Genomic DNA, 14,575 nt, shown 5'->3' with positions numbered 1-14,575 from the left:
TTACTACTAAACATAATTTTACTAGGTTTAGTGACAACGTGTTACAATGTTTACAATGACTGGCAGGCTACTGTTTTTATTATTGCTTGACACAAATTTCCATTCAATTCTTGGATGCATATTAGGTACAGTAGATACGTAGGCCTACATTTTTTTTTTTTTTTGAATTCCGAAATAAAATTGACAGAATCTGAGAGCTGAGAATTTGTCTCATATCAAGTTACCTTCGCTGTCTTCTCTGTCGGTGGAGAAAATGGATGTGTGGCGTGAGAGCGTGAGAGTTGCAGCAAGGTAATGCATACTGTACATACATGCGCATCCAATACTGTTAACAGCATCCTCACGGTCAAATCTGTTTGTGACTGACAACTCTGAATACAATTTTAATACAGACAGCACAAATAAATATGGCAAAAATAGGACAACACATTTTTTGTCGCCACCTGCTGTCTGTTATTGACCATTAAGTGAGACTGCATGAAAAATAAGTATATATTCTGAACAAGTGTGTCCAAGGCAAGCAGAGATCAAACCACAGTATTCTCGTTAACTTCATTATCTTTAATAAACCCTGAACAGTGTAGTATGTTACAGCTACAAAGCATCAAACATTTACCCAGTAGTTATGTCAGTATGGTAACATTCTTTTACAGATCATCACATGGACAGCACTCAAGGAAAAGAAGGAAAAATAATAAACTGACCAAAAAAAATGAAGTAAAATGGGTTTTCCATCACCGCACAGTGAAATTGACCTTTTGCCCACCACAATATTTGAATTATATATTATAATCATCAAATTTAATAGCATCAATTATTTGAAAATATTAGCCTGGCATCTGTTTAGTAATTAAATAATTTATAAAACCCATCTTCCCAATCTCAAATGCTTTTATGTTCATTGTTACAGTAACATAATCTGAAAAAGAAGGGAAAAAGCCTAATTCTATGCAAGACAAAACAATCTAAAATACAGGCAATCAAGAAACAGGAGATATGTGTAGCTAGAATCTCTTTAAGCTCTTTGTTAGAACAGTTGTATTAGTCCTGTATTTTTTATTTTTTTTTTATGACTTGGGGGAAAAACTCAAAATGGACAAGAAAATAAACATGAACCATTTGGTACACACCTTCAGAGATTATACACATCTGGTGCTCGAGTCTTGTCACAAGGAAAGCTTTAGCACCTTTTGCCCTGAGTAACAAGCAGGGTAATAACCAGTGCAATATTCAATGTAGGAAGCGAGCATGTAACAATCATAAATAGTGGCAAGCCTTAAGCGTTTTAGGACATTCTGAAGGGGAGTTGTGCAAACATTTAACCTCTTCATGCTGATCGTAACAGACCATTTACTACTGAAGTGTCAGAGAAGCCCTGTTGTTTGACAAAATTAAATATTACAATACATTTAAAGGTAATTCGGTAAACAGGAGAAAACCCAAAAGTCCCAAAAAGGGTTCTTCAGTTTTCCAATATGCTAATTTGAGATGTTTTGTTTGACTACAATGCATTTGCAAGGATGGCAGTCTTCAGATGTTCAAGTAATTGCTAGTTGGCATTTTAGTTTTTATAAAGCATAATTTTCTGTCTGTACATTCATTTGAAGTTAATGTAGCTGTGGAGACACTGGAGTGTATTTGGGTACAGCGTTTAAGAGGGATCACAGAGGTCAGTTCTCGGTCATGAGGTTGTGCTTCCTGCTCAGAAAGGTGCGTTGTTGCTGGTTGGAGAATGGTCGCCCTCTCCATTTGATCTCCCCATTACTTTGTACTTTAGGAGGCATAACAGAAAAAAACACATGATGGATTAAGTAATAACAGCATAAACAAAACATGAACATACGCTATAGTCATTATCAGCAACAGAAACAGACCAAGCTCGCTAAGTTAAGCAAGAACTAAAGTAGAAACCAAAAAATTAGTTAATTTAAAAACCTTTAATAGAGAAAAAACACTAAACAGCTCTAACCTTCATGTTATCCACTTTGTCCTCGAAGGATTTAAAGCTTGGTGAGTTTCTGAGGATATATTTAAAAAAATATTACAATAACCAATCAATACTACCTTGAGGTTTTTTTTTTTACATGCAACCTAAAATATGGAAGAAAGAAAATTGACAGACAGACACCTTAAAGGTTTACAAAGGAAAAAAGAAAGGCTTTTTCTACCCATTTAGGTGAAGCAGGGCTGACAGGGCATAAACAAAGTGAAAAAGCATTTGCTTTCCATGCAAAAAATAAGAGCGGCATCTTAAATATGATTGTGTGTCGTGTTCTTAAACTGATGTGGTCACAGTGTTGATCATCACTTCTACCTGATACTATCTGTCTTTTTGCACCTGCAAATGTGAAGCTATGCACTATTTTTTTAAAGTGTATAATGGTTGACTATTTCTTAAATATTATATACAAGTATTACAATTATCCCCGTATCAAAAGACAGAACATTCAGACAGTTATTAATATGCAGAAGGAAATGGGTAAGAAAAGTGCTGGTAAATTACCTCATAGCTGGCATACTTAAAGAGTGACGCATTGAAAAGTTGCTACTGTGGAGAGCAGGTTGCAGACAGAGCGAGCAGGGAGAGTTAGCCGAGCAGACAGCGTTAGCCGAGCACAGAGCAGAGAGAAAGGGAGAGATTGTATAGCACAATGAAAAACTCGTTAAGACATCAGAACAAACTTTAGACATGCTAATATTATATCTAACATCTCTATCATAGCTCCAATAATTGAAGGTCATATGCAAAATGAAGACTTTAGGGACAGTGATTACGATAGATTCAGATAAATCTATAGCTTCACAGGTACCATAGAATGTTCTAGAAATCTTCTTCAAAAGGAAGATGGCTGCCACCCGTGCAGGGACTCGTATAGCTCTTACCCAGAGTTAGAGTACGGCAGAGCCCTGAGCAGCCCGTATGCAGCGTTGTGGAAAAAAACACAGCGATAAACAAAAGAACCACTTCAAAACTCTATCAGAACATAATATTGATGATATTTAGGGCAGGAGAGAGTAAAATAAAAGGTAGAAACAATACAGGATGTAGAACAGGATTTTAATAGACGCTAACTTGCACTACCATGCATGACCATTGGGGGCAGAATTTCTTAACGTATTCAGCAAGGATGCATTAAATTGATCAAGTGAGAGTAAAGAAATTTATTTTTCTAAATTCTGTTCTTTTGAACTTTCAATTCACCAAAGAATGCTGAAAAAAATTACCACTGTTTCCACAAAAATATTAAGCATCGCAACGGTTTTCAACATTGCTAAGAAATATTTCTTGAGCACCATATCAGCATATTAGACTGATTTCCGAAGCAACATGAGACACTGCAGTAATGATGCTGAAAATTCAGCCTTGCCATCACAGGAATAAATTACATTTTAAAATATATTAAAGCTGATTTTAAATTGTAATACTATTCTCAATAGTACTGTTTATTTAATACTGTATTTTTGGTCAATTAAATGCAGCCTTGTTGAGAATAAGACATCTCAGAATTTAAAAATCTTACTGACCCCAAATTTTTTAATGGTAGTGTACGTAACAGATTTTAGTCAGAGAAGCAAAAACAAGGACATGCACAGGAAGCATAGTCACACGATTTAAGAAGCTATGCAAATATACAACCAGTTCATTTTTTTTTCAAACCAGACCAGAATATCTAATTTTGATAAGCTCTGTACCTTGACACAGTGTTCAAAACAAGCTGATCAGTGCTAAACATCACAGAACTGTAGCCATCTGGAGATTTCCCAACACTCAAATACCATATTATTGCAGCTACAGACAGTCAGTGGCTGTAAGATAGAAGTCTGAAATCTGCTATAAAGATGAATATGTATTGAATTGAATGTCTGTTTAAAGTTTGAATTAGTACCACAGGCCACTTTAAATGTAACATTAAATCAGAACTGAGCCCATTTTTACTTTTTTCATAGTCTTATTGTGCATGATTCATCAGTGCACATTATTTCAAAGAAATATTACTTGTCATACAGAGAGCCCATTTCACAGTTTATAATACTGACCAAATTAAGCCTCACCCTACATTTCTTCTTTCAGAATATCCCATTCACTCAAAAGTCACAGTACGGCAGAATAGTATTCAAACTTCAACTTCAAAGCTTCTCCCCCTTGCATTCCTGAACTTCATCGGAGAAAGTAAAAAGGACATTTGTCCAGACTTTAAAAGAGGATTTCGACTCTATTCTCTTAAGAATACCTCTTTGAAAGATGAAGGCACAAGACCAGCTTCAATCAGAGATATGAAAAACAACCATCATACAAGATATCAAAGGAGGAGGATGAAAAGATAGATGAAAAGTTTAAGAGAAGAGAGATTAAGATTAGTTATTAAAAATAGTGATGAGAGAAGGTTTGCAGAGAAGGACTATAGTTCACCTCATCTCTCCAAATCGGTTTCTAATGGCGGAGCCCATTGTGGAGAACGCAGCTGATGTCATCTGTCCTGCCTGAGACAGAGTCTCCTGAGTCCTCTTATAGCTACAGAAAAGAGAGAGAACAATTTCAGTCCTAGCAGTTACCAGTTATATTCTGAACACATCAGTTGGCATTGAAATACAGTAGCTGAGAGGCAACTAAAAACCAAGACAGCAACATAAAACATCTCTTTAGAGGTCAATGCATCAAGAACACGTCAACATTTTAGAAAGGTTTGAATGACATATGGGTGAATAAATGACAGAATCGTTATTTTTGGTTGGATTATTCTTTTAAAAGCTAACAGGACGAACTATCTAAACACCTGTCTGTCCATCTTTTTGCACCATATGCTGCTGCCTGAGTCTTCCAGCGCAGAATCTGCACCTGGTTCGAACACACATCATGATCTTGATGACACACACACCCCACACAATTGTGCAGACTCATTTACACAGACAAATGCACCATTCACAAACACACAGATGCATGTGCATATACATTAACAGCACCTGTCCTTTTTCAAAATAATATACACACTTTTTCCCACCATTCACACTCTCACATGTAATGTAATTTCTAAAGCAAACAAGTACACAGCCACACAGGCTTCCTCACACAGCCCTCTAATGACCTTAGATAAGGCTAAGCCAATTTTCTTGGTGAAAATCCCATCATGTGTTTTCCAAGTCAGCTTTCTCAGCACATGCCTGATCACTACACCCTTCTCAAACCGCACATGCACAACCTGCCCTTTCTATGTAGCCTCAAAGTGTGAGATCAGACAGTATAGCAGATTATTGATATCTAATGAGACGTCTGACAAGGATGTAAGTGTAGTGGCTATGGGTCTAGGTCAGTAACTCAAAAGACAAAGGTTTGACATCATTTATTGAGATCACTGGGCCTGTGAGGAAGATCTCAAGAATAATTTTATCAAGGAATTTTTAGGTTAAGTCTGATGCTTTGTATGAGAGTAACGATTTTATGTCCATTCTGATCTATGATCTGATATCTTTGACATCAGAGGGGTCTAGTTGGTCACACCATGAAGCTTAGGAAAATTGACACTAATGTCACTGAGAAGATTGCTGTTCAGTTTCTTAAAGATCAGTGACATCAGTGCTGTTACAAGATTAGTCTCTCAATCTGAAGAGAGATTTTATAAGCTGTTCGTTTTTAACCCCAAATTACATTTGCTGAACTTACAATTTATTTTTCTTTCATCTAAATGGCATGAGACTTGAAGTCGTGGTTGACACTTTCTAGCTCAACAAACAAAAAATAAATTGTAATGATATCTGGTTGCATGTTAGCGTGAAAAAAAAAGTCCCATTCAGGTTGTTCGGGGTTTGTAACATAATGTTTTTTTTAAACAAATGTAATGTCACTCACTTTATTTATGTTTTATTCTACATATGTGCAGTGTTGGGGGGGGGGGGGGTTTAAAGTATTTTTTTTTTATAAATAAATAAATAAATAAAAAATTCATAGACATCAATCGGAGACTATAAAAATTGCTTTTTGTTACATAATTTGTAAAATAAAATTCAGTTTCAATGCAGAAAACACACAAAACATGAAGGGGCGAACACATCCCTGATGGAGTAAACACACACAACACCCCCACCCCCCAAACCCACAAAATCACTCATAAGAATCGAAACATGGACTGCCACAAGTTTGTCAAAAATAAATCAGCTACAATGCAGAACACACACAGAAATGGAGTGAAATACATCTACAATGGAGAACAAATGCAAACACGTAACGCACATAAAACGCATATATGACACTATGTTCAGGTTTGACTGTAATAATGTCATCATAATTCCCAAAAATTATACTTCAGTACAAAAAAAAAAGCTAAACTTTGAAAAAGTTATTTAATAAAATTATTTTAGAATGTCTAAACATAAACCTAAATGAAAAAAAACTTGAAAAGATGTATACCCATGAGGAAATGGCAAATGAGCCATTGAGTAATGCTCTGAGCCATCGACTGGCTGTAGCTGAAATTTCATGTTTTTTTCAAGCGTTTGTTCTCCAGTTGATGGCAGCAATCTTTCATTAAAATTATACCATGGCACATTGTCCATGTTTTCACCATGAATGAAAAAGAGAAATTTGGATACTTATAAAAGTGAATTTTACATAAAAGTTGTTTTTTTATAAAAACCCATTTACAAAATATACATGTAAATTTGAAAAATACCATATATCACCCCAACACTGCACAAATGTACAGGGTGGGCCATTTATATGGATACACCGTAATAACATGGGAATGGTTGGTGATATTAAAGTCCTGTTTGTGGCACATTAGTATATGTGAGGGGGCAAACTCCTCAAGATGGGTGGTGACCATGACATATACTAATGTGCCACAAACAGGACTTTAATATCACCAACCATTCCCATGTTATTACAGTGTATCCATATAAATGGCCCACCCTGTAGAGTAAAACCATAAATAAAGTGAGTGATATTACATTTAAAAAAAAAAAAAAAATTTGGTGTTACAAAATCACATTTTATTGTCTGGGGTCTCTGAACATCCTGAGTGTACATGAACAACGAATAGCTGATAAGGGTTAACCTATTTCAGGGTTGAAGCGTTGTTGAGTGCTGCTTTATAGGACTATAATAACAATGCATAAAACAGTATTAATGTATTAACATACTTTATGATGTTACATTATTATCCAGAGTTATGCTTTAACATTAAATTTAAATGTAACATTTTAATTAACAATTTGATTTAACCCATTTTATATGGAAGGTTTAAATAAAACAAACAGTTTTTTGTTCATAAACTTAAACAAAAAAACAAAACAAATCCCACATAAAATGCAGGCACATTTTGATTAATTTAAATATAAAATAAAATATTAATACAAATAAAATAAAAATCAAACTCACGCATCAGAACGTCCAATGTCCTCAAGTGTGGCCGAAGCAGAAAGGTATCTACAAACACAAATGTCCACATTACTAACATATAATAACATACAAAAGTCCTGTTTAAATTCTGTGAATTGTGCACACTGCAAACTAATGGAAGTTAAAAGATTTTGACATTAGACCTCAAATTGATGACAAATTAAAGGGCTTAGAAATGAATGGTGCTGGACCTAGTCCAGAACATAAAACTAATATAACATTAACAGAATTTAGACACACGGATCTGAATGCAAATCACCGCCCAGTGATGTTGAAAAACTCCTAGAACAGGACTGACTTCTCTTTGGCTTAGATGTCTTAAACACTCCCTAACACTATATGTCAGCTATTTTTGTGTATGCATAAATTACACACTACTGATCACAATCTCAAAATATTCTGCTGAAGAATCAATTAATCAAAAAAATCTGCAATCTTTATTTGATTTATGCACCTTAATACAGCTCTTATTATGTTATGTCTTATTATGTTAGATATTATGTTTTGAGCAGAATACATCTGCATATAAAACTGGGTGGGAGGGAACCTCTGTTTTCAACGGCACAGGTGTAACCACAAAGGCTAAATCCAGACAAAAAGGCCAGCTGAGCTTGGCATCAATAGGAAATAAGAGATAAATATAATAAAACTGAAAGGAACCTTCCTCAGTGTTACAAACAAAAAGGACAAAACCTTCCAGTTTTGTAATTTTGTTATATTTGTCTCTCACTTCATAGAGCATCAGAAGCTAGCCAGCTTCATTGTTCAAGTAATGTAATCAGAACTAATAAAACATATAGCTCGATATGTGAACTGATGCTACAGTACTTCTATTAATTATGAGATATATGCTGTCATAAAATAGTGGTTTTGAGAGCTGGCAAACTCCCTTATGGAAAGGAAACACAAACATTCAATGGAAGAAGCACAAAGGATACAAATGAAACAGAAACAAGGCAGCAGCAGCAGGTCCACACCTAGCAAACAGAATCACAAGACCAAGCAACTACAGGCAAAAGAGAGAAAACTCACAAATTAGATGAGGTAACTCTACGATTCAAGTCTCCAAGAGTTTGAGAGGTTCTCATATAACTAGAAGCAGAAATATAGATTAAGTATAATTTTTTTTCTTTTTTCTGAACGGTTTAAGCTGAGATGCTAGTGAAAGAACACCAATGATTAGCTGCTTCAAGAAGATAGGACTGAAAATAGAAAATAGGACTGTGGAGATATATATATAAAACTGATATGCATATACATTACATATTCAAATAATACTACTAATAATAGTAATAATAATAAAGGATAAAATGATGTCCCATTTGTGGGCACTGTTAAGAGATTTAGACAGCACATAAAAACAGCATGAGATTAGAGAAGACAGATGTTAAGGTGACCTTCAAACAGACTGGAAAGGTTACAGACAGAAAGTTCTCACGCATTGGAGCACTGAACGTCATGCCAGCCTTTGTTGATGTTCTGTTTGATTTCAGTGAGGGGGCTGATGCCAAGCCTGCGCTTCAGCTCAGCGGCGTGCCTCTCCTTTGCCACGAGAACCTGTCTCAGCGTCTGAATCTCATCGTCAACCTAACACAGAAAAATACAAGATAAAACTAAACAAATGTTTAGAATGACTGGCCTCACCATAACAATTATCCATTTTATTAGTGATGCACCAAAAAAAAAAAAATTCTTACAGAAACATGAAAAGCAAAATTATAGCATTCATTTAAGCAAAAACTGAAACCAAAAGTAAAGTTTTGGTAATTGGGAACTTGACCTCGGTATGTTGTTCGGGGTATTGTGTTCTCAGGTGATAAATTAAACCAGTTGTAGTAAAAAGTTGAAGTTCTTTGGGCAGATATTTCAGCCAAACATGTTTTACATTGTAAGCCCGTTTATCGGTCCAAATCGGGGTTTCCGCTAAAACGAGTGAAGGTGCATGTTACAGTCTTTCCTTTTACGCAACACAACAAGATTAAATGAAATACATTTTCTCATATGTATTACCTCGTTATTTCATCTGACTCCATAAATGAAAAAAGGTTTTAATGATATCTGCGCATCATTAAATATGAGCAAACGTTTGATTATTCTTTTTAACTCTTTAAGTATATTTTATCCATTCAGATTACGAAACTATGTCGCTCAGAGGTCCTCACGTCTTGTTTAAACGCGTGTCTCGCGTTCACAAGCTCTTCAGTTTTGGTCACTAAACAGAGGTAATTGGCTATATACCTGAGATTGGTCGCATTCACGCTAAGACAATCAAAGATACTTTGGTATAGCCCCCATGGAATTGCATACACTTGAATTTAACGTAACGTTTACTTCATTATAGGTATGGCCACTATTGCAGACAAGTCAACCAACTTTACTTCTCTTATAATAGCTTTGGATTGGCCATGCCGTGATTTTCCACATACACTTATTAAAGTAACTTTAAAATAAACAGAGGTAAGACACACCCAGATTTAGGTTGGTCAAGAGCACTTTTGCTTCCATAAACGGAAATTCACTTCTTGTCTTTGCAAACCAAGTACACTTGAATCAGTGCCAAATATTAGTCGTCACTAATATGACGCAAAACTTGCGGTAACATACGAATCCGTTTAATCTACTTGGGAAAACTACTTCAGAGTCAGTCAGAATAAAATCAAATGTAACAATTTATTATGTCAGGTAAATGTATCATGCCAATCTCATAATCAGTTCAAAGATAAATACAAAACATCAAATGCTCTGGAATAAAGAGAGAAGATGCGAACCTGACATTATAAAATACATGATGCATCACGGGTTAATTTGAGCTACAAATCGCCACGAGGCTACTCAGACCAAGGCAGAAACCTCTTTTCAAATGTAAACATGAGTTCACAGCAGGAATTTGCACTAATCACCGTCCCAGACTAACTGGGGAGAGTGGTTGATTTACACGGGGACACACCCACAGCAGTTACCAAGATATCTCTAAACTCTCCACACCTTATTACTTTTTTGGTTTACTTCTGTGGGAATGACCTTTGTACCAGTCGCACATTTCAAATGATACCAAACATGTATAATACTGTATGATAATTATTCATATTAAACCATATAGATTTTGGGTGAATTCAGGTAGGGAAGGGTAAAGGGAATGTGGTGTAAATTGGGATGTGATCAACTCAAGTGTGATCGTGACTTGAATGGGGAGAGTTCATGTTAATTTCCTTTGTTTTCTCAGAGAGAATAGCCTCTCTTCCAGTTCTTCCAGTTTCTCCAGTCTTACAACATATTATTACTCTAACGTATACACTGCTGACATATTTAGCTGTTGTATCCAAGTTTTGTGCACAAAATAGATGCTTGAAACAGTCATCAAAATGCATAATCAGAATGAACCAATTAAACATCACTGATTTTGGCCAATTCAATTTGGGTTTGTGCTTCAGGGGACACGTTATGGCAATTTCAATTAGGACCTAATTTAAGACACAAGCTATTACAAAATGACATTTCTTAAATGCATAATCTTATCTTAACTACAAATAGGAAAAGGGTATTACAGAAGCATCCTAACTTCACAAAAACCCCTAAAAAAACAGTTTTAACTTTAGGACAACCACAATAGTGTCCTAACTTCAAAATTATTTGAAAGCCAACTGTAAAAATCACATAATAATAGCCCTATCAGAGAATAGCGTCACATTTATTAGTGATACATTAGTGAGACCTGAGAGTTGATTACCGAACGAGGGGTTTAAGATTTCCTAACTACAGATATGAGATTTTGTAAGATAGGATAAGAATCCTAAATTAACTTAAGATTCGCTTCTGTAATACGAATTTGTGAAAAATCCTAAATTAACTTGTCAGATCTTAACTTAAGATCATTTTTGTAATTCGGCCCCATCTCTGTAAACACATTTAATACAATTTCATCCTTTCATATTTTGCAGAATATCTATGCTGCTCTTTTCTATCCACAAATGCAGAGATTGACCAGTGGTTGTCAAGCTCCAATGAGCACGAAATAAGCACTATAAAACCATGAACATTCTGGTCAAAAGTGGCCATTATCATCTCTAGTGTTGTGAAGAATGGTTTGAAACAACATGAGGATGAATAAAAAATTCCATCATTTAAATTTTTCGTGAACTATCCCAATAAGACGTTAGTACTATTAGCACACACCTTTCATACCTCACCAGACTTTTAAAGGGATGGTTCACCCCAAAATTAAAATTCTGTCATTAAATACTAACCCTCATCACCAAAACCTAAGACTTTTGTTCATCTTCTAAACACAAATGATATTTTTAATGAAATCTTAAGAGATTTCTGACCCTCCATTCAAAGTCTATTCACCCAAAATATTCACAAAATTAATCCATATTCATTGAATCTATATCTTCTGAAATAGGGCTGGGTATCATTTAAATTTTAGCGTTTCTGATTCAAATTCTGATCAATTCCCAGTTTTGATTCCAATTTTTTTTATTCCAAGTCATTTTGTTGCAGCTAAAAAACCATGGGGGGAAAAATCAGCAGCCTAAAGAACAACTAACTAATCAACTATACTAATATAAATTTCAAACATGATTAAAGACAAGTATACAGTCAATAATACAATAAGAACAAACAAGCAAATTAACAATAGCACAAATAAAAACAACTGAACAAAGTTCATAAATTGAAATCAAATGTAAAATAACATTGTATAGTTTTCTTTTTATAAATGAATTCTTATTAAAGTTATTTAGTCAAGATCAGTGAGTGATTTTCCTTTTCTTTAGTTCTTTGATTAACAGTAATGACAGACGGCAGTAGGTTTATTAGGCTGCTGTCACTTTAAAGGTGGGATCAGTAGTTTCTGAAATATGCCGTTTGGATGATAGTCGGTCCGACACAACAACAAACGTGTAGCCAATCAGCAGTAGCGTAGTTTTAGCGTATGACGGTGGAGGAGAGAGAACGATCAACAGGGAGATTTGAACTGAAGAAAGACTGCAGGAATAGAAATATGAGACAATACAAAAGAGAAAAGCTCAGAAGAAATCACTTTAAAATAAAGGGTTATGTCTGAGCAAGAGCTTTAGGATCCACGTTAATATTAGAAACGCTGTCCAGCGCTGGAGAGAGCTAAGTGGGAACTGGGAAGGCCTGAAAACAGACGCGGAGGCTGCTTTGATTCTGGGCCACACGTGAGTAACACTGGGTTTGAGTGTCATTGTGTGTCTGGAGCTGCTGTGCTGTTGGCAACTAACAACCAACTCTTGTTTGCAATTACTATCGTGTACTGTATGTTAATTTTTTGTGCTTCCTTGTCATTCGTTCATCATATGCGCTGTAACAGAGGACAGCTAGAATGAGTCGCGCTGAAGATTGCCAGTGAATGCGGTGTTTAGTGTCATTGTTAGTGCACTCGACTCGCTTGTAGGGGAATCAGGGTCTCTCTCTGCTCAAGTCTGGCCAACAGCATATTTCAAAAAAGACTTACCCCAACCTTTAAGACTTAATTCATGGATACAATATACTATCACACATGCGTTTTGTTTCTCAACCGTTTTCGTTCACTTAAGACATAAACGACTGTGTTTACGAGGATATTTTGAAATCATTTTGTGTGTATTTGTCTGTCAAGCGCAAAAAGACGTAATAGAGAACTCAATTCAGTATTCATGTACTATATGAGAGGCTGATTCTTGTGCGCACGCTCTGGATGTGCCCAGCACAGAAAACAACACGCCAGTGCCGGAATTTAGTTCTCTTTCACGTCTTCTTGTGCCCTAACCCTTTTATGAAGTGATTCCAATCATATTTCAAGCAATTCAAAACCATTATGGCAAACTATGTGCATCTGAAATGTATCAGCTGAAAGAAATAATCCATTATTTATCGGCCACATTTTCTTAACCGGGTCACGATAATATTAAAAATGAACATATCGTGCATCCCTAATTTATTTATTTTTAAACATTCTTTATGAGTGTTTTAAACAATTTTGGGTGAACAGATTTTCAATGAAGGGGCAGAAATCTCTCTCATTTAGGTTTTGAAGATGAACAAAGGCGTTATGGATTTGGAACAACAGAACTGTGAGTAATTCATGAGAGAATTTTCATTATTGGGTGAACTCTCCCTTTAAGACAACACAACATTTCATATAATCTTAGCAGTAATTGTGCTGTAAGTGTGAGGGTAAAGGGTGTTGGATAAAGTCTGCAGTACCTTGGTGAGTTCCACCTGTATCTCTTCTGCCTCCTCCTCTGTCAGGCCTGGTGGTAGAGTCCCTCCAATGGCTACACCTGGAGATGTCACTGAAGAACCTATAGACATAAACAAATGCAGGGCTTCAGACCAAAAGACCGTATGTACTGATACTGTGGGTCTTTGCATGAGAGCCACGAGATAAGGGGGTGCAAGTACAACAGGGGTGGCATGAGGGTTTCTATCCAGACAGTGTTTCTTTTTTAGTATCTCCAGTTAGGTCAACACTATGATCAGCTGTCAGGCCGAACAGACCTGTTATGATGTGACGTTAATGTACCGACAGTTGTAGTGCATGCAATTAAAAGCCTACAATGAAAACAGCAAAACACGATATTAAATAAAGCCTTTCATTAATTTTTTGAGTTTTCTTATATAATACTCTCTTAATATACTTTTTATTAGCGCCACCCACTCGGTAGACACGCATCTTTAGTGCACCTACTAAAAACACAGAAAACTCTCACACAGACGACACTTACCGTGTTCAGAAGAGTCCATTTCTAAATTAAATATGATCTTCGACCAGGTTTACCTGCGTTTAAACAAATGTCACCGCTTATATTTTGGGATGGATGAAAAAAGAGAATTGACCCTCCCTGACTTGAACAACACAAGAGGCTTTAGGTTTAGCGACGGGCTTGAGCTTCCGGAGCGCGGATATGACGTTACCACGCCCTGCGCTCGCGCTGTTTACGATTAAAAGACCTTTACCTCTTTTATGTCTTTTATACAGGATACAGAACATAGATTACTTTTACTTGCGTTATACTGTCATGGGAAATTGTTAAATTCGGTTTGTTAATTAAGGCTAAAATGTATCTTATGTAATAAATAATCTGTTGCTTTTGCTGAAATTAAATGTAAATTTTTCAAAATTCCTCCACTTTAATTGTTTTTTAAAGAGGAATTCCTAATATATTTGACACTGAG

At 35.7% G+C, this 14,575-nt stretch overlaps 1 protein-coding gene across 11 annotated transcripts; it reads right to left on the bottom strand.

Moving 5' to 3' along the window:
* Positions 1-540: 540 nt before the first annotated feature.
* tpd52l2a (tpd52 like 2a) lies at positions 541-14,343 on the bottom strand. Of its 11 annotated transcripts, XM_081349068.1 has the most exons (10): positions 14,125-14,300; positions 13,604-13,701; positions 8,832-8,980; positions 8,426-8,485; positions 7,373-7,420; positions 4,412-4,513; positions 2,884-2,907; positions 2,504-2,548; positions 1,970-2,018; positions 541-1,771 (listed from the first exon to the last, which is right to left on the bottom strand). In XM_081349068.1, exons 1-10 carry the CDS (start codon positions 14,141-14,143, stop codon positions 1,703-1,705), a joined length of 663 nt encoding a protein of 220 aa, XP_081205194.1. In that variant the 5' UTR covers positions 14,144-14,300; the 3' UTR covers positions 541-1,702. The 11 variants fall into 11 exon arrangements, 10 of the variants coding, with proteins under 10 accessions (XP_081205194.1, XP_081205198.1, XP_081205197.1 ...); XR_014028944.1 differs by lacking the exon at positions 2,504-2,548 and having other exon boundaries at positions 2,811-2,907; XM_081349072.1 differs by lacking the exon at positions 8,426-8,485 and having other exon boundaries at positions 14,125-14,343.
* Between the last annotated feature and the right edge of the window lie 232 nt (positions 14,344-14,575).

This window comes from Scardinius erythrophthalmus, assembly GCF_964197995.2.
Source record: "Scardinius erythrophthalmus genome assembly, chromosome: 20".
In the NCBI taxonomy this organism is placed as follows: Eukaryota; Metazoa; Chordata; class Actinopteri; order Cypriniformes; family Leuciscidae; genus Scardinius; species Scardinius erythrophthalmus.
This window is presented reverse-complemented; position numbering and strand designations above follow the sequence as displayed.

What these genes read in the sequence shown, in the direction of transcription:
- tpd52l2a (XM_081349068.1), bottom strand. An exon ending in AGAGTTACCTCATCTAATTT is followed by an intron (nt 7,421 to 8,425) that starts GTGAGTTTTCTC and finishes TTGTGTTTGTAG; the next exon opens with ATACCTTTCTGCTTCGGCCA. An exon ending in CTGCCGTACTCTAACTCTGG is followed by an intron (nt 2,549 to 2,883) that starts GTAAGAGCTATA and finishes TGCTCTCCACAG; the next exon opens with TAGCAACTTTTCAATGCGTC.